This window comes from Cordyceps fumosorosea (genome assembly GCF_001636725.1).
Source record: "Cordyceps fumosorosea ARSEF 2679 chromosome Unknown scaffold_8, whole genome shotgun sequence".
NCBI lineage: Eukaryota > Fungi > Ascomycota > Sordariomycetes > Hypocreales > Cordycipitaceae > Cordyceps > Cordyceps fumosorosea.
Genome location: NW_017387308.1, coordinates 593048 through 617716, shown reverse-complemented (window position 1 = coordinate 617716; position 24669 = coordinate 593048). Strand labels below are relative to the sequence as shown.

General features: G+C 54.1%; 7 protein-coding genes across 7 annotated transcripts; 4 read left to right on the top strand and 3 right to left on the bottom strand.

The window, feature by feature from the left end:
• Nucleotides 1–496: 496 nt before the first annotated feature.
• ISF_04026 (Alpha/beta hydrolase) lies at nt 497–1490 on the top strand (the record flags this gene model as incomplete). Its single annotated transcript, XM_018847632.1, has 2 exons — nt 497–559; nt 654–1490. The coding sequence occupies 2 exons, from the start codon at nt 497–499 to the stop codon at nt 1488–1490; spliced, it is 900 nt and encodes a 299-aa protein (XP_018705212.1).
• A 1646-nt stretch (nt 1491–3136) lies between these two features.
• On the top strand, nt 3137–4489 carry ISF_04025 (cation diffusion facilitator 1; the record flags this gene model as incomplete). The annotated part of the gene is made up of 1 exon (XM_018847631.1): nt 3137–4489. The coding sequence occupies one exon, from the start codon at nt 3137–3139 to the stop codon at nt 4487–4489; it is 1353 nt and encodes a 450-aa protein (XP_018705211.1).
• A 129-nt stretch (nt 4490–4618) lies between these two features.
• ISF_04024 (Flavin monooxygenase-like protein) lies at nt 4619–6460 on the bottom strand (the record flags this gene model as incomplete). Its single annotated transcript, XM_018847630.1, has 5 exons — nt 4619–5581; nt 5655–5958; nt 6040–6198; nt 6256–6343; nt 6403–6460. 5 exons carry the CDS (start codon nt 6458–6460, stop codon nt 4619–4621), a joined length of 1572 nt encoding a protein of 523 aa, XP_018705210.1.
• Nucleotides 6461–6999: 539 nt separating this feature from the next.
• ISF_04023 (mitochondrial carrier protein) lies at nt 7000–8573 on the top strand (the record flags this gene model as incomplete). Its single annotated transcript, XM_018847629.1, has 8 exons — nt 7000–7233; nt 7309–7395; nt 7458–7584; nt 7686–7803; nt 7858–8044; nt 8115–8286; nt 8355–8487; nt 8546–8573. 8 exons carry the CDS (start codon nt 7000–7002, stop codon nt 8571–8573), a joined length of 1086 nt encoding a protein of 361 aa, XP_018705209.1.
• Nucleotides 8574–9728: 1155 nt separating this feature from the next.
• Nucleotides 9729–12195, top strand: ISF_04022 (glycogenin; the record flags this gene model as incomplete). The annotated part of the gene is made up of 6 exons (XM_018847628.1): nt 9729–9767; nt 9847–9874; nt 9978–10678; nt 10735–11027; nt 11079–11820; nt 11929–12195. 6 exons carry the CDS (start codon nt 9729–9731, stop codon nt 12193–12195), a joined length of 2070 nt encoding a protein of 689 aa, XP_018705208.1.
• A 602-nt stretch (nt 12196–12797) lies between these two features.
• On the bottom strand, nt 12798–13592 carry ISF_04021 (RING finger protein; the record flags this gene model as incomplete). Its single annotated transcript, XM_018847627.1, has 2 exons — nt 12798–13306; nt 13412–13592. 2 exons carry the CDS (start codon nt 13590–13592, stop codon nt 12798–12800), a joined length of 690 nt encoding a protein of 229 aa, XP_018705207.1.
• A 991-nt stretch (nt 13593–14583) lies between these two features.
• On the bottom strand, nt 14584–16906 carry ISF_04020 (RING finger protein; the record flags this gene model as incomplete). Its single annotated transcript, XM_018847626.1, has 4 exons — nt 14584–15318; nt 15382–15486; nt 16146–16478; nt 16544–16906. 4 exons carry the CDS (start codon nt 16904–16906, stop codon nt 14584–14586), a joined length of 1536 nt encoding a protein of 511 aa, XP_018705206.1.
• Between the last annotated feature and the right edge of the window lie 7763 nt (nt 16907–24669).

Below are 24669 nucleotides of genomic sequence, written 5' to 3'. Positions count from 1 at the left end.
GCGACTATCTAGCCGTGGCTAGATGACTTCGCTTGAGCAAATCACAGCTTAGAGGGACATAGAGGAGAAGGTCGAGGCATGCTTTTTTTTGGTGTAACGGGAAGCTCTACAATTCAGGGTGGATACAATCAATGCATACATACTTTACAATTTTGCAAATGTTGCCAGCCGCTGTAGCTCCATCCGTCCTTCTGACTCCGATCTACGGCGCGGGGACGCCATTGAGGCACTGTCACATGCTGGGCTGTATGCCCCCTGGAGATGGGAAGTTGGCCCCGTCCGTCGAATAATGAAAGAGACATCTGCAAGTATTCATATATTCTGAGAGAGGAGTAGTCAGATCTGGCCTCAGCCATTTGAGTTCTTATTGGTGCTTGGATAAACTCCGACATTGATTCTAGCGCACGCCGAAAAGACACTTATAAACGCCGCTCCCTGTCGCAGCACGGGCGCTACTTCCTTCGTGCATCATTTGACAACTCGATTCACAAGCAAAATGGCTACCGAAGAAGGAGTATTCAAAAGGGGCGACGTCAACCTCTATACCAAGGCGTGGACTGTACGTACGTGCTCGCCTCTGACATCGCAACCTGGACGCGGGCCTTTTCACAGGGACTTGCTGGCTGAGCTTGCTGCTAACTGCGCCTCAACAGCCGGCCGGCCCCGTCACCGCGAAGCTCATCTTCGTGCACGGGTTCAGCGAGCACATCAACCGCTACAATGACTTCTTCCCGAAGCTGAGCGAGGCGGGCATCCAGGTGTTCGGCTTCGACCAGCGCGGCTGGGGGCGGTCGACCACCAAGAAGGCGGAGCGCGGGCTCACCGGGCCGACCTCGGTCGTCATCGCCGACGTCGCGGCCTTCATAGAGGACAAGCTGCCGTCCGCAGTGCCCGTCTTCGTCATGGGCCACTCGATGGGCGGCGGTGAGGTGCTCACGCTGGCCGCGGACCCCGCTTACGGCTCGCTGGTGCGGCAGGTGCGCGGGTGGCTGCTCGACGCGCCCTTCATCGGCTTCGCGCCCGAGGACGCGCCCAGCAGCGCCAAGGTCTTCGTCGGGCGGCTCGTCGGCCGCCTGCTCCCGCGGCAGCAGCTCAAGCACGAGATCCCCGCGGAGCACCTGAGCCGGGACCCGGCGGTGGTGGCCGCGGTGCGCGACGACCCGCTGTGCCACAACACGGGCACGCTCGAGGGCATGGCGTCGCTGCTGGACCGCACGGGCGCGCTGTCGTCGGGCGCGGTCGCGCTCGGCGCCGACGTCAAGAGCCTCTTCCTGGCGCACGGCACGGCTGACAAGACGTGCAGCTACGACGCGTCGAGCCGCTTCTTTGAGGCGCAGCCGACGCCCGACAAGACGCACAAGCCGTACGAGGGCGCATACCACCAGATCCACGCGGATCTCTGCAAGGACGACTTTGCCAGGGATATTATCGCCTGGATCGCTGCGCGCTGCGACAATAGGGAGAGTGTGCCGGCAGAGTCGAAGCTGTGATCGGTCGGCGGATTTGGCGTTGGCAGTCTGTCTCGCGTTGATGCCTGTGTAGCTTTCTGACTTTGGATATTTGACCTCCAATTTGGATATCTGACTTTGGATATGCTAATCTTTCCCGTATTGTATGATACTATGATACTATAACTGAGCATGTCCAACTAGAGATTACGATTGAAAGGATGGTCGTTAGCATCATGTTATAAGTTGGCATGCTGTTCTTGATGCATGTCTACAACACACACCTAGGTGACTGTGTTGTAGTCGTACGAGTGTTGGGTGGGTTGCAGTCTTGGCAACGTGGTGCAGATGCTTTACTGCAGAGGTCTCGGAAGCTGCCTACCACATGGTTTCATGCGACGAACCAGCTGATGGCCATCAAGGTGTTACAATTCTGTACGGGTGTGCATGCAGTGCCAAGCTGATGCTTGTTAGATGTGAGTTGCATCGTCGCAAGTTTCCGGGAGCTCCCGAACAAGCTCGCATCCGCATGGGTCTGAGGGGCTGTGCGTGCGTCTCTCCTGGCGCTGCTAGAAATAGAAAACGAACAGACCACCCCAAGCATATCTTGTCGCTGTTGACTTTGTACGTTGCAACCTGCAAGATGTGTATCAACACCATCAACAGCATAACGGCACTCAAATACAGTTTCATTTAGCCACCCATCATCTCCGCAAATCAGAAGCCCGCCAACTGCCAGACCGCACAACAACATCCACCGCTAGCTAAGACAGACACTACTAGCCTGCCGTACCTTTGATTGCTCGACAATTTTTTGCCAGCCCTTTTTACCTTCCATCTTCCCGCTCAACAACAGCATGGATCCCCGCACTTGGAGGCCGCCCGGTAGTTCATACCCGGTTTGACAGGAACCTGGCTTGCTTGGATGGCGTCGAGTATCGAGCATTGACTGGCGCTGCCATGGCTGCAGCGAGTACAGCTTTATTGTCCTATGCGACACCTCTGCCGGCAATCTGGATGGCCCTGTCTTGGCAGGCTTTGGGGCGCTCGGTCAAAGGCCGCACAAATATGAGCGGCCAGCTTGTCAGAACAAGCGACGATGATACTGTTTGACGCGCTGTTCGTCTCCAGCTTCGACGGGAGCTCTACCGAGACTGTGCACCAGCTCACAGTCCCCGGCCCTGGCCTGGCGGTCAGTACCCGCAATTGCACCATTGACAGGTGTGGTCTAGCAAGCTGGCAGACAAGAAAGAGACCAACCAGCACAAGCGAGATGGGATTACAAGGTCCAAGCCAGCTTCCTGACAAGCCACTTGATCCAGCGCACTCGGTCGGTCCCAACTGCTGGCCGTGTTTCGACGCTAGAGCAAGCTAATGTCGTGTCGGCTGGAGCTTCTGGTCCTTAACTACTTGCTTGCCACCAACTTCAGACGGTCTGGCAAGCAAGCTGACACTAATAAACATTTCTACAGTCGCCGCAGATCACCTTCCCTTCCATGGTGTGTGGTGCGTTCCAGTCGACTCTTTGTCATTAGGTAGATTTAAGTTTGTCTTCCCCCTTTTTGCCCGCTGTCTGCGCCTGCTGGTTTGCCTTTGCAGAATATCCTTGCGCAGAAGCACAGTACACCAAGTTGGATCGTCCTACAATCGCTGTTCAGCACAGCTTTGCCGCCATCGCCATAGACGAAATGATTCCCAACGGGAGCAACACCATAACCCACCACCCTTCGGTCTACCACCTGCAGCACCTGCCTTCTAGCCGCAGCAACTCTAGGTCCCCTGCTGTCCGCCATGCGTCTAGTACCGCAATCGACACTGCGCCGCCAACTGGTGGCGATGACGCCGTTGAGCGCCATCCTCATGCTACCGATGTTGAGAGTCAAGTCACCGTTGGCAGAACCTCACGACTTCCTCGTGTTGCCGCCGAGAGTGACCCTTTCGATCTCTCCTCGTCATACAAGACCGACTCAGACCTTGAGCAGATCAAGGCCAACTCGTCGCGCAAGAGGGGCGTTGGCAAGCTCAACCCAACTTCCAAGCTGGATGCCCGCAAAGTCCGCGGATTCTACCAGAATCAGAATGCTGCCATTGAGCGCATGCTCAAGTCTGTCGAGGAGCATCGCGCCGAAGCCCGCCAGGAGCAGGGCGATGACCAGCTCAAGTTCACAATTGCCATCTGGGGCTCACTTGCCGCTAATGTTGTACTGGCGATTCTGCAACTGTATGCTGCTATTTCCTCCGGCTCGCTGTCCCTGATTACCAGTATGGCTGATGCCGTTTTTGACCCATTGAGCACATTGACTCTCATTCTGTCCAACCGCGCCATCAAGAGAGTCGACCCGAGGCGGTTCCCCGCGGGCAAAGCTCGCCTCGAAACCGTTGGAAACATCCTATTCTGCATGCTCATGACATCTGTTTCGTTCATAATCATTGCGTTCGCCGTCCAACAGCTGATTTCCAAGGATGAGGACAAGAAGTTTCACATTCCTTCCGTCATCTCTGTCTGCGTTGCTTTTGCGACAAAGTTCTTACTCTTTCTCTACTGCTGGGGTCTCAAGGACAAGTACAGCCAAGTCAATATTCTCTGGCAAGATCATCGCAACGACTTGGCTGTCAATGCCGTCGCCATTCTAACTAGTGTTGGTGGTTCGAAGATTGTCTGGTGGTTGGATCCCGCCGGTGCTATCCTGCTCTCCCTACTCATCTCCAGCGTGTGGATGCGCACTGCCTTTGCCGAATTCTTGCTCTTGGTTGGCGTCTCAGCTTCTGTAGAGATTCAGCAGCTCATCACCTATGTCTGCCTGACGCACTCGGACGCCGTCCAAGGGATCGATACTGTGCGCGTGTACCACTCGGGGCCGCGCCTGATCGCTGAGGTTGACATTGTCATGGACCCCGATTGCTCGCTGAGAGAGTCGCACGACATCGCAGAAGAGCTTCAGATCAAACTAGAGAGCCTGCCCGATATTGAGCGGTCATATGTTCACATTGACTACGAGACCACGCACAAGCCTGAACATTTCTACAAAAAGGATCTCTAAGACAGAAGCCTCCGGTTAGTTCTTTTATGGAGTTTGATACGCAATTCGTATCCAGTTAGCCAACACCTAATACTTCAAAGTTGGTTCGGCTCTTAATAATGACATCTGTGAAAATGAAAAAATAGCGGTTTAGTCAACTCCCAACTTGGCCTCAGCTTTATCGACGACGACCCAGTCTTTGCTCGCCCCAATGCGAGTTTCTTGCAGCCTGGGCGTTTGCTCCGGCCAGGCAGCACCTAACTGCTGCATCACAGTGTCTTCGTGGAGGCTATCGTCGCCGCCCCGCGGCCCTTTCCCCTTTGGTATCTTCCACTTGAGCACGTTCTCGTACGCCCACACCATCTCCTTCGTGAGCGGCGGCGGCAGCAAGCCGTCACCCGCCAGCGTGGACAGCCCCGCAAAGTTGAACAGCTCGCGCAGGTACTCGTTGGTCTCGGCGCCCCAGGGCACATCGTGGAACTGCTTCCCCTCTGCGCGCGTGCGCTCCGCGCGCTCAACCTCCCACGCGCGCTGCTCCTCCACGGACGGCAGCGGCCGGGCGTTGCGGCCGGACCACAGGCGCGCGAGCGCGATCGCCTGGTACTCGAAGCTGCGGAACGTGATGGTCCTGGGAAACCCGACGACGCCGAGCGTCGGCCGGTCTGGGAAGAAGACGTGCTGGTAGCAGCCGACGAGGCGGTTGGCGCGGTATTCGAACAGCGGGCCGCCGTTGCCGCCGGCCGCCTCGTTCCAGAAGGGAAAGGACGGCTTGTAGCCGGTGCAGTAGATGACGGCGTCGACGCCCGTAAGGCTCGTGCCGTCGGCGAAGAGAATGGCGCCGTCGGCCGCCCGGTACTCGGAGATGACGGGCTTCCACGCGAGGCCGGGCGGCGGCTCGTCGCCCTCCCACATGGCGGGGGACCGGCGGGACAGGTAGACGGGGCCCCGGGCGACGCCAACGAGCTCCTCACTGAGCTCCCGGCCGGAAACGGAGTTGCCGACGATGACGACGCGCCGGCCGGTGTAGAGCTTTGGGTTGCGATACCGCTTCGAGTGGGACACCCGGCCCGGAAACCTCTCCATGTACTCCTCAAGGCCATTCACCTTGGGAACCTGCGCTTTCGGTCAACACGGATGGCTCTGCTCTGCAAAAAGACGCATGGTTCGCGTTCATTGGGGGACGTACATATGGAACGGCATAATGGCCATTGGCCAGCACCACGGCGTCAAAAAACTCCTCCCACCACTCGTCGACCTGGCGGATGGGGTCGTACTTCTTTAGCGTCAGCTTCCACTCGCCCTGTCCGTTGTGCTTGGAGTCGGGTGACCTCGTGAGGTCCTCGACGGCCGTGCCCGTCCGGAGCAGCGTGTCCGTCTGGTGTAGGGCAAAGTAGTTTTCGACGTACTGCCGGGCGATGTAGTGCGGTGCAAAGGGGCCGTACGGAAGGAGGGCATCCGAAAAGGTCATGATGATGTTAGGAACATTTGTACTGCGCGCGCACCCGACAAGACATGATGTCAGTTGTGATTCCTGGAACCTCTCTTTTCGTTTTCAATCGGAGTTGTCTCACCTGAGGGAGTCGTAAACAGGCGTGGTTGCCCATCGGTTCGTTCTGTCCGGCAAAGTTGTCGCTGGCAGGTTGGGCGGTATGGCTAGTTGGGGGTCGATCTCGGAGGGTAGCTTCCCCGGCTCGATGGGGGTGACAGGCCCGGGGTCCGGATCGTGAATCCTATTTTATGATTAGAGTCGGCCGTTAGAGCACAGGATCAAGCTTGTCGTCACATACCATGTACCGCCGGCAGTTTCACGACGTTCGAATACCCGGATGCGCTCAAAGTAGTTTTCTGCTTTGAGAGCGGCCGCCGCTATCGCGCCTGTAAGTGGACGATTAGCCAGGTTGCTTAGACAGTCTGGCTCGAGTCTATGGCCATACCAGACGGGCCAGCGCCAATAATGGCGACCGATTTTATTCTACCCTGAGACGAGGTCATCCCGTATAATAAGGCCGCTAGAAAGTTGGTGATGTGTGTAAGAGACAATGTCCCGCCATGACGGGATGGACTGCCACCCGCGCGAGCCCCCAGCCGTTTAGATAAGCCTGCCGCATTTCGACGCAACAATGAACCATATCCGTTAACCAGCTGAATGAATGCTTACTCGACAATTGGCTGTTATCTTCCCGAGCTCCGGGTGGACGACGCATCGGCAGTGGGGACCCCGGGCCAGTTTTAGCTCAGCCGTGACAGGCTCGTCATCTGCACCCGCATTGCATCACCCCCCCTCCAGCAGGTTCCCTTCCCTTGCCGATAGAGGGGCATTGGGGATTGCCCGTGCAGCATCAATTGCACCATCTCATCGATGGGGGTCTAACATTTGTCAGCTCGCCTCTGTGGGTTCGGCATCGGAAGCCAAGTCCAAAACCTTTGGAGCTGACAGCTACTGCTGCCCATGTCATTCTTTGTTGGACATTTACATACATACATACGCGATAGTTGTGGATTTGCCCGCCGCGTGAAACGACGAGAGAGAAATGGCTGCTGACGGTGATATCGAGAACCAGCGACAGGCGCACACGGAAGAGACGCCGCTACTGATAAACCAGGAACAGGAACACCATGACAGAGTGCAAAAGCAGGTGGGAAATGTGCCTGCGCAACCCCGGCGATACCTGTTGTATGCCTTGAAAGCGGCCCTCGGTCTTATCGGAGTAGGCATCGCCGTGCTCTTCGTCAAAGGCTGGATCGATGCCGGCAGCGACGTCGACGTAAGTCATGATGTCGGATTTTCCCTGTATTAAGTCGGGACGAAGAGAAAATAACATTCCATCTTTTTCTCACAGTTTGACTTCAAGAAGGCGCTCAAGAAGGCGCTGGGCGGCGGTCTAAGTGGTGCTGCAGCCATGGTGCTCCAGGTTCTCCTCCTCATGGTACGTCGTCTTGCCCCGGTACTCGCTAGGTCGGAAAAAGTATTAAAACAAATGTCTTTCAGCCACTGCGAACCATTATGAACTACCAGTACCGTTATGGGACTTCATTCTCGACGGCCACCGCGACCTTGTATACCAGCGGTGGCCTGGGGCGGTACTACGACGGCATCGGAGCAGCCTTGATCCAAGGTACGAGATAAACCATCGAATGAGATGTAGCAGTAAAAAAAAATGAAGGAGAGACGAAAGGGAAGACAGGAAGATAACGTACTTATCACATAAATGAACAGGCCCCGTTTCGAGATTTGGCGACACTGCTGCCAACGCCGGCATCCTCGCGCTTCTCCAGTCCAACTCGTACCTTAAAGACCTGCCCGTACTCGTCAAGACGGTATTCGCCTCTCTTTGGTAAACCTTTTTCATCTCTTCGGCGCCTTCATGACAAGCTGACGGGGATATTAGCGCGGCCGCCTTTCGAATGATCCTCACCCCGGTCGACACCTTGAAGACGACCCTCCAAGTCCAAGGAGCCGGCGGCACCGCGCTCCTCCGCACGCGTATTAGCAAGCACGGCCTCGGAACACTCTGGTGGGGAGCCTTTGCCACGGCGGGCGCCACGTTCGTGGGACATTACCCGTGGTTCGCGACGGTACGTTGTTGCTCTCTTCGGAAGGAAGAATCCCCAGGTGGCTGACGAGATGGTTGTTGTCTTTGGGCAGTACAACATATTGAGCGAGGCCATCAGGGAGCCGCCCAAGGAGCAGATTATCCTCTGGCTTCTCCGCCTCGCGTTCATCGGCTTCGCCGCCTCGCTGGTGTCTGACTGCGTGTCCAACTCGCTCCGGGTAGTCAAGACGTACCGCCAAGTCAACGAGACGCAGGTATCCTACAGTAAGCAACGACCGGCCCTGAAGCGCTTTCGTCGGCAAGGCACTTTTCTTCTAACGCGCCAAACGTAGCCAAAGCAGCGCAGCTGGTGATCCAGGGCGATGGCGTGTCGGGTCTTTTGGGCCGCGGACTGCCGACGCGCATCCTATGCAACGGCCTGCAAGGACTTTTGTTCTCCATCTTGTGGAAGCTGTTCCTCGACTAGTGAGTTGATTCCTGTGCATAGCTGTCGAGCTTCGAGACGCTGACACCAGTCTTTTAGTTTGGAGTCGAGGAAAGGTGAGTGGTGATGGCATTGTCGGACTTGTGAAAGAAAGGGTGATTCTGTCAGGAGAGGTTGCCGTCACCTGAGTTGGACCAGCTCTAGGTCATTGTCTCGGGCAAAGCCAAGGTCGAGCGCCACGTGTTTTGTTGGGCGAGGGAGGGAAAGTCTAATAAAGATAGAATGCTCTGCGTAATGCGCAAATGATAGCCAATTTTTGATATGTGATTTAATAAGCGATATGAATTATACACTAGGATTGCATGCCAACGCAGCATGCTGCTGCTGCCTGCATTATCTATCTGCTGGCGTGAAATGCGTGGCGCTGCCGAGGCTGCAGCACAGCATAATAAGACTCGGGCGCTATAGTATAACAGGAGAGTATTTCGATGCTGAAATTTCATAAGTGAATAGTTATTTCTTGCGTCCGGTAACTTGAAAGACGCAGTTAGCCTGTCTGTTGAGGGAGTGCACTGACAACGCTCGGTATGTACATAGGTGGACATTATTCATTATTATTGCAACGGCCAAGCGACAACAACGAGGCTTGTTTCAGTAGCGGGCCTCAACCAATTCCAAGCGATCCCTAAATCATCTCATTCACTCACTGCAGCCTGGAATTACCTCGTACAGGCATTGTGGCGACAAGATGCACTACAACATACGAGCCATGGTTCGACAGCGCCGCCATGCAGCCACCGAAACGGGCTTCTGCAACAGTTGTTAGCAAACCCAGTAAACTAGAGTAGGTGAGAATAATAACACGCTTCTAGGTATGACCAACTTGGCCAGGGTTAGTTAGCTGCGAGTTTCGCTCTTACCATAAGTAGCCAAGCACTGGGAGCTACCTCGAACTAACTAAAGCTCTCCACTCTGCTCGGATCCCACCTCCACATCCAGTTCGTCCAGCGCACCACCTCATCGCCTCACCTGCCCTCCTCGCCTTTGTCCTCTCTCCGCAGTCTTTTTTTTTTTCTTTCTTTTTTACGAAGTGCAGGACTTCGTTGGGGCTGAGGACCGGGTTGGAGACTCGTCTTGTTCACGAACCTGGCGATTGCATCCGCGTCTCCGTGACCTGGGATCCGTGAAGCTGCAGAATCGCCCTACGTCACCCCCACAAAGGTGGTACCTGGAGAGCTTGGTTTTGCTCCATCGACTTCTCCTCCGACCTCGCCGAACCACCATGGCGGCCCTCGCAGACGGAGAGCAAGTGTACGCGACAGTAAGAGACTCTACATCCCGTTTCTGCACCTCTTATGAACCAATTGGTCCCGGAAGCTAACTCTTTGCCCCCCCGGCAGCTCCTGTTGACGGATTCGTACCTCCCAGGTAAGTCAGTCGCAGATGTCATTGTCACATTGCCGCATAGCCCAGTCGACCAACACTCGGCCAACCTCAGACCCTCGACTAATCTTCCAACGCTCCGTTGTAGGCACGCTCGTCCTTGCGCACTCGCTTCGCGATGCCGGCACGTCACGGAAACTCGTCGCCTTCTTCACCCTCGACAGCGTCTCCGCCGACTCCATCACGCAGCTCCGCGCCGTCTTCGACCATGTCGTGCCCGTCCCGCGCATTCGCAACGAGCAGTCCCCCGCGAACCTCTACCTGATGAACCGCCCGGACCTCGACTCAGCCTTCACCAAGATCAACCTCTGGAAGCAGACGCAGTTCTCCAGGATCGTCTACGTTGACGCCGACGTCGTCGCCTACCGCGCGCCGGACGAGCTGTTTGCCTTGCCGTCGGGCGCCACCTTCGCCGCCGCGCCCGACATTGGCTGGCCGGACCTCTTCAACACCGGCGTCATGGTGCTGACGCCCAACATGGGCGACTACTACGCCCTCCTCGCCATGGCGGAGCGCGGCATCTCGTTTGACGGCGCAGACCAGGGCCTGCTGAACATGTACTTCAAAAACACCGTCCATCGCCTGTCCTTTACCTACAACGTCACGCCTTCAGCGCATTATCAATATCTGCCTGCATATCGCCATTTCCAGTCTAGCATTAATATGGTTCATTTCATAGGCCCAAATAAGCCTTGGTTTGAGGGCCGCCATGCTTTGCACGGCGATTCGCCATATGGTGAAATGGTCGGTCGGTGGTGGTCAGTCTATGATCGCCACTACCGTACACAGGTACGCCTCTTGCTACCCGAGTACTTCGGCTTAACTAGCTAACTCTCATTCAAAAGCATGAATCCGGTAACTCGATTGGTCATGGTGGAACGGCGCCACCCCAAATCCAAATCACATACGCTTCTCCGCAACAAGAGCCGCAGCCATCACCGCACCAACACAGCACAATGCCGTTGCCTCAGACAGATACACAGAGACAGACGTATCATAATGGACAATCAACAGCGGCTCAACCTCCTCAACCGCCAGCGTCGTCGCCTGTGTCTCAAGTCTCTCATGCCAATGCCAACGCCCAAGAGGCGGTTAAGAAGAAGGCCCATTCGCGCGATCAGAGCTGGGACGCTCAGAGGTAAGATACACCCCATGAGTCAAAAGTCCACCGTTTCCTAAGCATTTTCAGGCAACCCCCTCCCATAGATTCGAAGCCAGAGGCCGAGAACTTCCCAAATACCCATTACACCATGTCCCAAGACGTGAAGCCTTTCGTACCCCCCGCAAGGTACCCGAGCCCACCCAAGGACATGTGGTATGAGGTTCCCAAACAACGCCCCGCGCCATCTACGCAGCCTCCCAGAGTGATATTCCCCTGGGAGAGCCAACAGCCGCAGGCATCCCGCGCGTTCCCCGCCATACCCGACGAGCCCCCGGCCCCCAAGGATCGTCCAGTCGAGACGCAAGCGCCGCAGGGTACTACCGCCCAAGTCGACTCGGTCCCGACCAAGCCCTCCGCCGCGACCACATCTGCGCCGTCCACGAGCATATGGAGCTCCTTCACCCTGGTCAACGCGTGGGACGACGTGCCCGAGATCAACCGGTACGTCGAGCGCACCACCCGCCGGCACCGTCGCGGCAAGAGCTCGCCGGCCAGCGTGCCACCGGCAGCCTCCAAGCGCAGCGGTTTCGACGTGCCCGAACCGACGACTCCTCAACAGAAGCAACCCGCCGACACCGGGGCCAGCTTCCGCAGCCTCAGACTCACAGACTTCCCCACAGAGGTCGAGCGCCCAAGCCTTCCCGTCACGCCCGCGCCTGTCCGCCGGCCGTCGTTCTGGGGTGACGACAAGGAGGGTGCCGCCGGGAGCAAGGATGGTGCAGCCATGACGGTGCCGACTGCGGAAGGGGTCCCTGCGCAATATGATTGGGTAAGCTAACCAGCTGTCATCTCTTCTCCCTTTCCCCTTCCCATTCCTTTTTTTATTTCATCTGCAGCCACTTAGGATTAGCGGAAACTGACCCCTGATCGACCACAGGACCCGTCGGAGCAATTGCAAAAGCTCGCTGCCCAGCACTCCGAGGAGCTCCTGCGGCGGCTCTCCGGCGCGGACAGCGAGTCTCTCGGCATGTTCAACCCATCCCCGCCACTGCCGGCGTCGTCCTCTCCTCCAGCGACGGTCGCCTCACCCTCGCCGACGAGTAGTCCCCCGGTTCTTAGCCCGACGCCTATGAAGCCGACCGAGACTACGCCCAGGGCCCTCCAGCATCTCCCAAGCGGCAGCATCGGCAGCCAAACCGACTGATGCAACTTACTTGAAGTTGATGGACCTGGTTACGTTATGATGGTCACGTTTCCTTTTGAGCGCCGTGTGTTTTGTCATTGTTTTACATGTTTTGTCTGTGTTTGCCAGACTTGATCTGTCGCATGTTCTGTTTCTTTTTTTATGCTTCCAGGATATGACTTGTACTCCCGAGGCGCTGTTTTGCCACCTTTTGGAAACTTTTGACAATCATGAATGATGGGGACAGCTTGGTTCACTTGCTGCCTTCGCTTCTCTTGTATTCCACCCTCGTCCTCGTCCTGCTCTTTGCTTCAGCCAAAGGCAGACAGGCGTTATTAACCTGTACAATTACGCACCATTTGATTCCATAGTAAACTTATCACGCGATACGTCTTATATCCCACTGGTTCCTGGCTGCTGATGTGAATGTATTGCCTGTCTAATAAGAGCTGCTACATGCAGTAATGGCTCTCTGCTGGAGAAGAATAAAAACAAAACAGAGCTGTACTACTGCCTTGATGCGTGTTTTTGAAGCGAGAAAAAAGACTTAATCATTTGGGCCGCCAACACTGGCATGCCACACGCTATGTTCCTATAAAGTGCGCTGAATTATTTCACATCACTCATTCTTCTTCAGAAACGTCCTCCATGGTGACAGCCTTGCCTGCAGCTTTACTGCTTTCGCCAAACTCCGCCTCATCTTCACTAGGGCCTTCGTCTTCATCTTCTAACGCGGCGCTACCACGACTGTCGCTTCCCTCCGAAGACCGGGTGCTGCCAGCCGCTGAAACGACAGCCGGCGCATCACCAGGCACGGCTGTCGGTTCAGGCCGCGGCGCTGCTCCGCCGTTGTTGGACCCAGCAAGACGAAAGTTATTGGTCCCAGGAATTCTCTCCAGAACGGGGACATTGCTTCGTTGGGTTGGCTGTGATGTAGGAGCTGGGTGCGATGTGGGAGTGTGAGGTGTGCGCTCCTCACCCAGCGACGATGTGGCAGGGCCGGCAGACGAAGCCCGCGACGAGCGTTGTGTGCTAGTAGGCTGGATGCGATGTTGATTATCCAGCCGCTGTAGCGGCATCAGTGTCCATCCCGGAGGGATGGCAACACCGTCCGGCAAGTCGGGGCTGCCAGCTGGAATTGATGTAGAGTATGAAGTAGCTACATGTCTCGTCATAATAGGGCTTTGCGTATGCGGTGGTACGCTTCTGCTACTTCGTAGCCGTGATGAGCTCTGACCAGGGATCTGGTCCTGCGTCTGAGCTTCGGGCCCAGGTAAAGGCCCGTCAGCATTTTCATGATGCAGTGCCTCCAGCCGCTCAAGCTCAGTAACAAGCTGCCCAAGAACTTGCAGCTGTTCACTCGAGATACGAAGAGCCTCAGTTTCCTGGCGGACCAATACAGCAGCTTGGCTATACATATTTGAGAGTGCTCGAAGCCTGTGCGATCTCAAGTCGGCTGTCTGGCTCAACAAAGTTTGGCGTATAGCGCTTGAGTTCACATCTGATTGATGGCGGGTTTGCATTGAGGAGACTAGTTGTTGATGTCGGGCAATCAAAGACTGGGTTTGTGGATGTAGTGGTTGACCTGCAGCAAGTGGAGTGCTGGCACTCTGCTGGGAAGGCTGTTGAGCTGATTGTGACAGCGACGCATTGTCCTGTGGTTGCGTTCCCGCGGCACTCTGTGGAAAAGTACGAAGCCAGCGTCGTCGCAATTGATCGTCTGCTTCTTGCCGACGACGCTCCTCATCTCTGATGAAGTCACGGAGGTCCATCGGCCGTACATATGCCACGTTAGGGTCCTGAGGAGCTTGGGGAGCAGCATAAACCGGCTCACGCGGTGCGTCCACATTCAAGCCAGCTTGAGCTGGTGGGTCAGGTCGTGGCTGTCCCAATACAAATCTACCCAAGTCAGGTTCCTGAAATCCGACCTGAGCGGCTTGCAGTCCGTTGTTAGGGAGTTGCGGGGCCGCAGGGACAGGGTTCGCATTTCCGTTCGCTGCAGGTGGCACTCGATCCGGAGTAACCGGGCGTCTGCATGTTGGGCAGACTTGCTGCCTCTCGAGCCAGCTTTTGAGGCAGCCAAGGTGAAGTATGTGTCCACATGGTAGCTTTTTGGGCCGAATACGATCGAGGGCCCCGGGGTTCGCGTTGAGATCCCAAACCCGCATATCTTCTCGGCAAATAATGCAGGTATTTTCCTGGTCCAGTTCGGCTTGCGTGGCATCCGGGTATCGGTTCATCTCCTGGATGGCACGGCGGTACCGCAAGACTGAGTTGAGGCGCTTCAAGAAATCTCTGGCCGTTATAAGCAAGTCTCGCAGGATGTGGACCGGGAACATATAGAATACTGTTAACAGAACAAAGAAGGTAACATAAAGTATAAGCTTCAGCGTGTCTGTGTTATAACAGTTAGTGGCAAGCTTCGGAGGATGCGTTTGGCAACTTGCCTGTTAAGAGATCCAGCCATAGCACCCATTCGCCCTTTGTCGCCCAGCCAGGCACCTCAATGTCCATCTCGTCAACGTCGTCTGGATTAGGCAGCGGTTCTTCGGCATCGGCTGGATGGCCACTAGCAGCCGCCTCTTGTCGCTGCCGTATAATTGCATCTCTCTGCTCCCGAAGCTCTTGTTTGCGCTCCAGAAGTCGTGCTTGCGTCTGCGTCTGGATCATCTTCTGCTCAATGATGGAGAGTATGTATCGGACCCCAGACCGTCCGGAGGTGGTTGCAAGAACGGCAAATTCGAAGAGGAACATAACCATCATATCGGCTCTAGCTTCTTGAATAACGGTATTGATGCAGTATCGAAGGATCCAGACGTCGTAAACGAAGCTCATGAGAAGCGAGACAGTCAGGCGGGTATGGAAGAGGCGGGGATTCGCGGGCGGTTGCTGTTCCAGAAACTCGACTCGGCCGTCTCCGATCCATCCCCATACCTTGCCTGTCACGAGAGCCGTGAACATGACAAGAAACCAAGCCCCAAGCTCCTCGCGAAAGATAGTCATGGCTAAGCATGTTTCTGTAATGGCGAACCAGGCTCGTTCTGTGAGTTGCTCGACTTCGGCGCTTCGTAGGGTTCCCCAGCACAGTTGAGAAAGTGCATATATAAATGTTCCGTAAATAAGTAAGGTAAAGTTGATCAACACCTAGCACGAGGGTCATGTTAGACGATCGATTAGCGAGACACGGTTTGGCCTAGCTTTGCTCACCAGCAAGCAGAAATTGCTCTGTGACAGATAGACCATGGCCGAGTAAAAGTTGGCCCTTTGTTGAAAAGCCGAGAAGACAACGGCGCCCGCGAGGGCCGTTGACGCCTGAAGATGATCGATACGTTAGTCTCGACGACGTTTGATGGCACCCCCTAGGCGCGAACTGCGAACCATGGAATAGCTTACCCCGGCATACCATCCCAGACGCATCTTAGGCATTGGCGCAAGACTGTCAATGTCAATATCCAATAACTAGGCTGTGCGATTCTGCTATATCCCCATTTTTGGACGTCCGGGAAAAGCGAAGCAAGACAGGATGGTGGCGGTTCGTGGCAAGTGAGGACACGGCAATCGTCTAAAAGCCACGTTAGTGGTTGGCTGTCTGGGGTCGCGTTCTCCAACGCAATGACGCACTTAGTCACGCCCGGCACGTGATGATGCGAGCTATGGTGGGGCCCGGAGTTTGATGACATGAACACAGCTTGAGGATGGTTCTTTTTTACATTCATTGCATGTTTTTGTTAGATATACCTGCAGGCTTTTATCTATTTTTTTTGTTTGCCCTCCAAAATATCTCAGCACATTTGAATATTGTTTTTTCCAGTGAGTCATCAGAATGACTGCTTTATCTTCCTAGCAGCACCGAAATTGCTGAGCACAAAGATTCTCTAATTAACAAGCTCCCTTACTTTTTTATCGCCGTCTCCGCGATCCAACAATCAAACCATTGTGCCTCCATTCACCAAGTACGTTTGTCCAGATACCCATCGACTATCAGGGCCAGCTAGGAATGCAACCACGTTGGCAATCTCAGCCGGCTCGCCAAACCGGCCAAATGGGTTCATCTTTTTGAGGGCATCGAGCTGAGCTTCGCTCTTGCCCTTGAAGAACAGTTCCGTGGCAGTGGGACCCGGGCCAACAGCATTTACGGTGATGCCCTTTGAGGCCAGACCCTTGGACATGACGCGCGTCATCTGCTCAATCGCGCCCTTCGTTGAGGCGTAAAGAAGGTAATCCGGCAAGACCACCGAGTGATGGCAAATGCCAGTCGAAACAAAAATGATGCTTCCACCATCACGGATGTGCAGCGCAGCTTTCTGTTGCTTTGTTAGTACGTCTTCTCCAGGAAAAGAGGGGCATTTATCTACGAGGAAATGGCTACCTGCGCAAGAAAGTATGGCCCCTTGACGTTCATGTTGAACATTTTGTCAAAATCCTCTTCAGTTGTGTTCTCGACATTGCGCATCATCATCGAGGCAGCATTGGCCATGACGACATCAATATGACCAAACTTTTTCACCGTTTCGTCGACCAGTTTTGTTATCCCGGCCATTGTACTGGCATCAGCCTGTACGGCCAGCGCACGCTCTGCACCAATAGAGGAAACGAGTGCATTCGCGCCAGACTGATCGCTGTAATAGTTGATGACAACACTGGCGCCGTCACGAGCCAACCGCTCCACGCAGGCCTTTCCAATACCATTGGAGCCTCCAGTTATGATGATAACCCTTCCAGCGAGTGACATTTTCCTGATAGGTGCGGAGTATGATAAGAGTCGTTGGGTTGTAGTGGTAGGGGGGGCAGTGGTGCGATTGATACTTCATGAATCAAGCAAACTTGATGATTTTAGTCGCGGCGACGTAGCCCTATTATATATCTCAAGGATTGGGATCCAGGAGCTAGCGTGATTTGAGGTGGCGCGGACATAACGGTCTCGCGAAGAGCATGATGATTGCATCACTAAAAATCTCATCACCAATCTCACGCTATTCCAAGGTCAACGCACCTTTAGCTCCTACCCTATTGTTAATCGCGCCAACGCAGCAGTACATCATCAGTAAGTCCAAGAAAGCAGGGACGTTGAATTTAATTCCAGTGCCATAAATCCATATCATTATATTGCTCTTTCGGCGTGAATTCGGGTTATTCTTAGCAATCGGAGGTGGATTTCCTAATAGCATGAGACATCGGCATCGGAGCTACGAACCATGCGGCGCAGGATATATCCGACGCCAGTGTTACTCCGCAAAATCAGCACCACTAGGAGATAGCGCTCCTTGTGCGATGAATTATATCCGTGGATTGCTATTTTCAGCAATTCTGAGTGCTGTCCTTGCCCTGGGGCTGAATGCAATACTGGATAGCATGATGAGGGATGCCGAGGTACTCAGCCAGTCGTATGATTGCGATAGTAATAATTAGCCCTGCTTGTGAATGAGCCGATATGTTTGTCAAAAACTGATTATCGCGATAGGAATATTGCGACAGAAAACCTCCTTTCAGCTATAACAGTAAAAGGGCCAAGCTGGAGGAGATAGGCTGAGTTGCCGAGGAAGCAGCTGAACGGCACAATGAGCCCAAAACAACCGCCGAGGACAAACGTTCGGTCATATTTTACTGCTGCACACCAACAAGTAAGGTAACCCCAGTTTTAACCGATGCAATGTAGACGTAGATTGATGCGACAGCTGGATTGAATAGACGGAAATGAATGCCTTCCACAATACTGAAGTAGAGGCACGCCGGACCCGTCTAGAGAAACATCATGGGAGAATGTTGACTTCAACTCATACGAATCTCATGCGCTTATAGATCTAGTCAGAGGTTTGATTTGTACCCTTTTCTATGCTGCGAACATGTGGCTTCTCAGTCCTTCAACATTTCGTGTTGTCGTAGACAAAGCATGAGCATTAGAGATACGCAACATGTCACTTGGATAGACCTGCGCAATTGGTAACTTCAGTCCCAGTTCTACTTCAATTGTTGTTTCCTATGAGGTAAAACAGAAGTCCAAGCCAAGTGGCATGGGGAACGTAACTTTGAAACCACCCCGCGTTGACACGGACCAGATCACGAACCTCTCTGTTCTTGAGATTAGACGACAACGCTCAAACTGTTACAGCCGTGGCAGTCTGCTCCACTTTGAATACATTGGATCGTAGTTTCACCATTGCCAAGAGCACTTCAGAGCACTTTCAATATGGCCTTCTATTCACCCGTTAACAGATGGTAGCTGAGTTCAACCTTGCTAGCTGCCTGGGAAGTGGCTTGGTCCTTGCTAGGAGTCTTCGTTTTAGTGATATTCCTTTTCATTATGAGATGTAGGAAGATCCTATGAGGCATCTCCAAGTACTTATCTGCAATGCAGGCGATGCAGGGCTGCACCCCTGTCGCACGAGCATATACGATGAATGCGAAGAGACCTCCTCGTTCGGCAGCGAACCGACAGGAGCAAGCCAAGAATAGCCCAGGCTCATCTGGGAACTCGGTTACCTTGTACAGATTACAAGGCTAACCGTTATTCTGCCTGCTTAATTTGCGCCAGTCATAAAGAAAGGGGAAGTTGGTGAAGCCAACAACGCCTGACCGGTATCGCGAAACCGCACATTCTCGGGTAGATGGGAACCGCCAAGCGGCAAAGACTAATACAACTAACCAGAATGAGTCAGAACAGTGTGTACGTGACCTCGCAATGGCTGTCAATTATCCTCACTCGGGATCGCAGATTCACGAGGCACTCGAATGGGCAACTGCCTGGGAATACCCACCACGAAAGGCAACGCTGTATCCATAACGCCATAACACTGGGTAAGACCCTGAACGTGCTGCTTAACTTGTGGGTAATTTTTGAGTTGTTATTTGCCTTTTCTTCCCCATATTCCGAACTCGGTAATCAGTGTACCAGCCAGCATGCGTGAAAATAAATGTGCCTGGAGTCAACCTCGCCCCATCGCCCGCCCGCCTCGTCCCTCATCACAACAACAAGCGAAAATGCACGCACACGCCCCCCATGCTGAGCGGAACTGTTTCCGCCCGTTAAGCGATTTTACCAGAAGCCGCTGGCGCCACCAAATTCTACCCATGACACGGTTTTCTCGAGCTTCCCAGCCCCCTGGTAAATTTTAACTTGGGGGGCCCGGCATCTAGACTCAATGGAGCATGATCCCACGAGCCGAGCCAGCCATCTTTACCTGCAAGAGACAAACCAGACAAATACCCCGGTGCAGCAGGTATATAATAGCAGCTGACATATTACTCTGCCACGGCCCCCAAGTACCCCATGACACGGAATATATTCTGCTCCCTAGTCATTATCCAGCCGCGATTACATCGCCAAGACAGAAAAGAGTTGAGCCCACCCATGGCATCGAAAACTCTCTGACCACCAATTGGCAAGTCTATAATAATAGCCCAGTAGCACTAATCTGACGTATCGTCTGTGCAGGGCTCCTTTTCGCCTTGCACGCTTTTCCCGCCTGGGACAACGACACCGCCGCCACCGGCCCCCATGCCGCAGGGCCCAAGCGTCCGTCCATGAAGCGAAGGGGAGAAAGAGGGGGGGGGGGTGGTCGAGTTGTGGCCAGGAACGAGCGTCCAAAGGAAATCCCGAGATTTCCTTTTCGAATGAAGATCAAAAAGATGACAGAAAAAAAAAAAAGGAAAACTTGACCCGGGCGGCAAGTTGCGGCGGCAGCATGCAAGTAATACGCCAAGTGACCGGACGGCTTGCTGCTGCCAACTTCTCACTCAACCGTCGGAAACGGGAACTCGACGACGATGAGGCGAACCCGTCGGGCAGGGCTCAGCTCAGCCTTGCGATGGCATTTTGTTCTAGAAATTTGCAAAGGGGCCAAAAAAACACGTCCAATATCGTGAGGCCAACTACATATGCAGGCACACGATGAGATGGTCCAGCTCTCAGCACAACGGACAGTGTCCGAGGGCTGCCTGCATCTATGGGTTTTGATCTTTGTTTCCTCTTTTGGGCTTGCATATCCATTCAATAAAAGGGCATCGAATATGCGTGGCGGCGCCAGGTTACCTCATTCATGCGGCCGTTTTATTATTGATAGGAAAAGAATAATCCATCGCGACCCGACTGGTCGTTGAGGCGTCAACGGGACGGGGGCGAGGCTGAGGTGAGCGAGGAGTCCGGCCTTTGGCAATCTCGCACTTTTCGGTCACCGCCACGATCCAGATCCCTCCTCCCCTGGACTGGATAATCTGATACGCGCCAAATCAATAGGAGACGGCGGCCTACGCGCGATGGACGGGCACCAGGGAAGGGTGGCTGCCTCCAGTTAATTTTGCCAACTACCGGTAACGAGGAAAGTTGCCATCTTGAGCGACTCCGCCTAGAATGCTGTGTCGATGTCACCGAACCTGGGTGTCATGGCCATGAGGCTTGTTGATCCGTGATCCCCTTGTCAATATGAGACATATAGGAGCATACTCAGTACTCCGTAATCTGCACCGTAGCTGCGAAAGGGCCAAAGAATTTGTGACCGACGACAGGTATTCATCACCAACAATATCCTGAGTCGAATTGTATAACACCCTAGGCGCTTGAACGAGGTGATTGATACCTTGCCAGGGTCGAAATTGGTTCTCAGATGTATCATCAAGGACCAAGACACCGCCCCCGTCATTGGCTTCCCCGAAAGTTACTGATCGCCCCAGAAAAAGCCACCCAAGAAGCATGAGAGCAAGGGTCCTTGGGCTTCCGGACTTTGTGGTTTACCGAAGCCCGAGATCTGAAAGTCCCCAGGGGCATGGGTAAAGCCATAGAAAGCGAAAACCCATGTCCAGGAGTCGCCTCAACTGTTAATATGCGGAAGCGCCTCATCGTCTGGCGACTGTCAATCGCAATTTGAACAGGTAATTTTTCCTTCTTTATGCGCCCTTGTATTTCTTCAAAGCGCAAGCGGGACTTCCAACAACCAGCCAGCGAGAACATCAGTCAGTCTGATTGGTGACTTTTCGAAGGATGCGTTAGTGACGTCTTTTTCATGCCCACATCCCGTCAAAATGCACCCCGGTGAAGGTCCACTCCCTCTTCGTCCCTGTCGTGTCACATCCAGGGCTCAGCAGGAGGTGGGTGTGATGAGGCAACTTGAACCTCTTCCACCTCCCCTGCACTGCTGAGGAGTTACACAAAGAAAGCCAGGCCAGGCCTCCCCAATCGGTGCACCGATGCACAAGGCGTCTCCCATGAGACTGTAGACGTACTTACGAGACATGATGATCAGTCGCCGTTGCCAGACACAAATGTTGTTCTGCCAGTAAATTGACGGCACTCTCCTCCGACTTTGCCGGGTGTGAAGCAGCCCGGTTCAGCGTCTCTGGGTGATGTTGCTTTGCAGCGAATGACCTAGCCGGGTGTCATTTGTGTGTGAATCTTGTACCGCGTCTCGAGACACAAAAGCGGGCAACTTCAATACAATTTCCAACACAATAGTGTTGTGATTTAGTTTTCGAATTTGACGCAAAAGATGACCACGCTAGACAGGGACGAGGCTCGTTTACAAGGCAGGTCCTTGCGAAAAATCTACACCAACAAAAAAAGGCGACGGGAACGAGGTAGACAGGAGCGAACGCCTTGGCAGGTTGTGTGGTTCGAGTGTCTTGAGGCCCGCATAATGGGTGTTATTGGGCAGGTTTCTGGGAACAACCGCAAACTCTGGTTCCCAGCATGTCCGCATGAACGGCAACTCCTTCGACCTGTGTGCGCGACCTCTTTCCCCTCTTCTCAAGAAAGCGAAAAGAAAAAACAGTGGCGGGGGAGGCAAGCCAGCATGTAATGTAACCAACCCGTGCAGATTTGCCTTCGACATGGCGTCCCGCGCGGCATTGGAAAGCCGGCAAGTGAAGCCAAAAAGGCGTCACTATTTGCTCCAAAAGAGAAGCCCGGTTTGCCGTGTGGCGGCGGCCGTGGGCGGCGCGACACTGCACGATGCTTGTGCATCATTGTGAATTCCATATGCCCTGCAGCAAGGGTACATTTTGGCTGTCACGCGTGCACTCTGTGAAGTCGGTTGTGCCAGCAGAACTGTTGCACTGCACTGGCCCATCAACGATCCTCTCAACTCGCACCGCAGTCAGTCGTGGTGCCCAGTAAGCACCCTCCCCTGCAAGGGCCATCTTGAGCGGATTTGCCTGCGAGTCGTGACAAGATGCACCCCCCTTCCCCTTCTGTCTCTTCCCAACGGCTTACCAGTATTCGCTGGCGGCAGGGATATAGAGTTATGCCCAGAGACATGTTATGCTAGCGACACCAGGGACACGGGAACCAATCAGTAGTTTGTTTATAGCTTTGACGTCAGTGTCTTTTCCTGTGATCTTTTTTGAAGAAGAAGAAATGTTCAAAATCATTCGAATACCGCTGAGCAAGTATAACACAGGTAGTGATACTTGACAGGTTCAACTGAAATCTCGGTCTGCGCCGATCCGGATAGTATCACCAGTGCAATGGACATCTGCATCAATACCTACCAGTTATTACCTGGGTACGAAGTACTTTGTAGGTTGATTATTAAGTTGGCATCTCGCAACTGTCTCTGCCACCGTTACACCAGCGGTGGGCTCCGACTCTTTGGTCACACCCATCGAGACAGGCCACGGCCAAGACCCGAGACATACACCACACAATTTAGCCAACCCCATTTTTCGGGAGGTGCCTCTGCTAATAATACACACACATGGCTTGCCCAGGATGCTCGACATGCCCAGGCCCCTCTATTGATGCTAACTCAATATGGTAAAGGACACCGCGCTGGCAGCCTTGCTATACCTTTACTGGGTATCCGTATGTACTAATGTACATACTCTTTAGGTGACAGGCCTCTCACGATGGGTGTTGTGTTTATTTCGCCCTGCACATGCATGGAGTACAACCCCTACCTAGTAAGTTGGGTGTGGTGGTCGTCGTCGCCGATTTTTGCGCCAGTAAACGGACAGGATAGACGACGGAGAGTGAATACTTGCATCTCGCCGAGCCCGCCACATGTATGTATGTATACATTACCCTCGTTATACATTCACCATCTGAAAGCTTATTCTCGGGCGGAGGCGGCCCCCCTCCCCTCTCTCACCAACAAGCAATAACCCTCTGCACTGCAACTATCCTCTATCCTCTCTCCCCAGCTGGTGTCGAAACAAGGCGAGACTAGCGCTCGCTCCCCCGCCCTTGCAGCATCGTCAGGCCTCCGCCGCGTCGGATCTTTGCCGTGACGTCCTTCATACATACCACGCAGCCAACTCTGGCAGGCAGACCCATCTCGCAACTTAGCAAGGTCATCTTGCGCCCGCACGGTTGTCCAAGATCCCGCCTTGCTTTTTTGTCGCCGGCACGGAGATGTAAAATTCCTTGTATACATGCCGCCGACCCATGCGACAGGCCGTGCAGATTTCACACGATCTACATGGCTTTTTTTTTTTTTTTTTTTTTTTTTTTTTAAGAATGACCCCCGTGAAATTTACATTGTTGATCGTCGGCATTCATCAATACGACGATGAGGGCGCAATCTTGCTCCCGTATGACTTTTGCCAATATCGAGTCACGCCGCCCGTGGCGGCGCTCACTGGGTTCTGAGCCATATTTATCCTGTCAATATGGCACCCACCATCGTACCCGACACGGGCCGGGATCAACATCGCAGCAAACCCTTTTCTCATCCCCTACTTTGCAACTTGCTGCCGTTCTGAGCTTGGTGTCGTTTGACCATGATTCGTATTGTCCACCAGCGCATGATGAAGCGCCTCCCTCCCAGCCGCCCCTGCAGCGAACCGTCGTCGTCTGCGCCAGCCAAATCAGCGCTACGACGCGCCATCGACAATACGAGTATATTCGTGCTGTTGACTGATAACCGGCGTGTCAATGCGACCTGGCGTGAGTCCCTGACAGGATGAGCTCAGTCCATCACAATAGTACGAGAAACCGGATCGCGCATATTTGTCCTGCCTCCACGAAGCTTGGCCGTGGCACTGTGTCATCCCGTCTTGGCAGCCCTATGGAACTGTTCATTTCGCGTATTGGAATTTGAAATCATCTAGATTCAGTACCAGTGAAAACTTTTGGTGATAAACTCCAACGCAGGGGCCTTTCGCCGAAACACTCAAGACCCCCCCTGTTCTCGTCTGAGCCGCCGCCCCGTGATGCCACATTTTCCAAGAGATGCAAGTGCGGTCATTGCTTCATTAGGTGTACGAGAAAAGCCACACACGCTCGTTTTCCTTTCCCAGCCAAGAAGCATGGACCCCGATGCCACTTCACCGAACTGTGGCTCTCATCGAGTTTCCAAACCCTCTGCCCAATACCGGCCCAGGCTAATCTAGCCCCGATGCTGGCCGGGCGGCGGTGGTGGCTGTGAATGCCATCCCATGGTTCGCTTGCTTCTTGTCGTGTGCCAGACCGACAACTGCATAACCAAGATGGACGGATGCACGGTTTGTGATGGCTACGGGCTTCGCGGTGAGTGGCCGTCGCTAACTAGCGGATGGGAAAGGGGG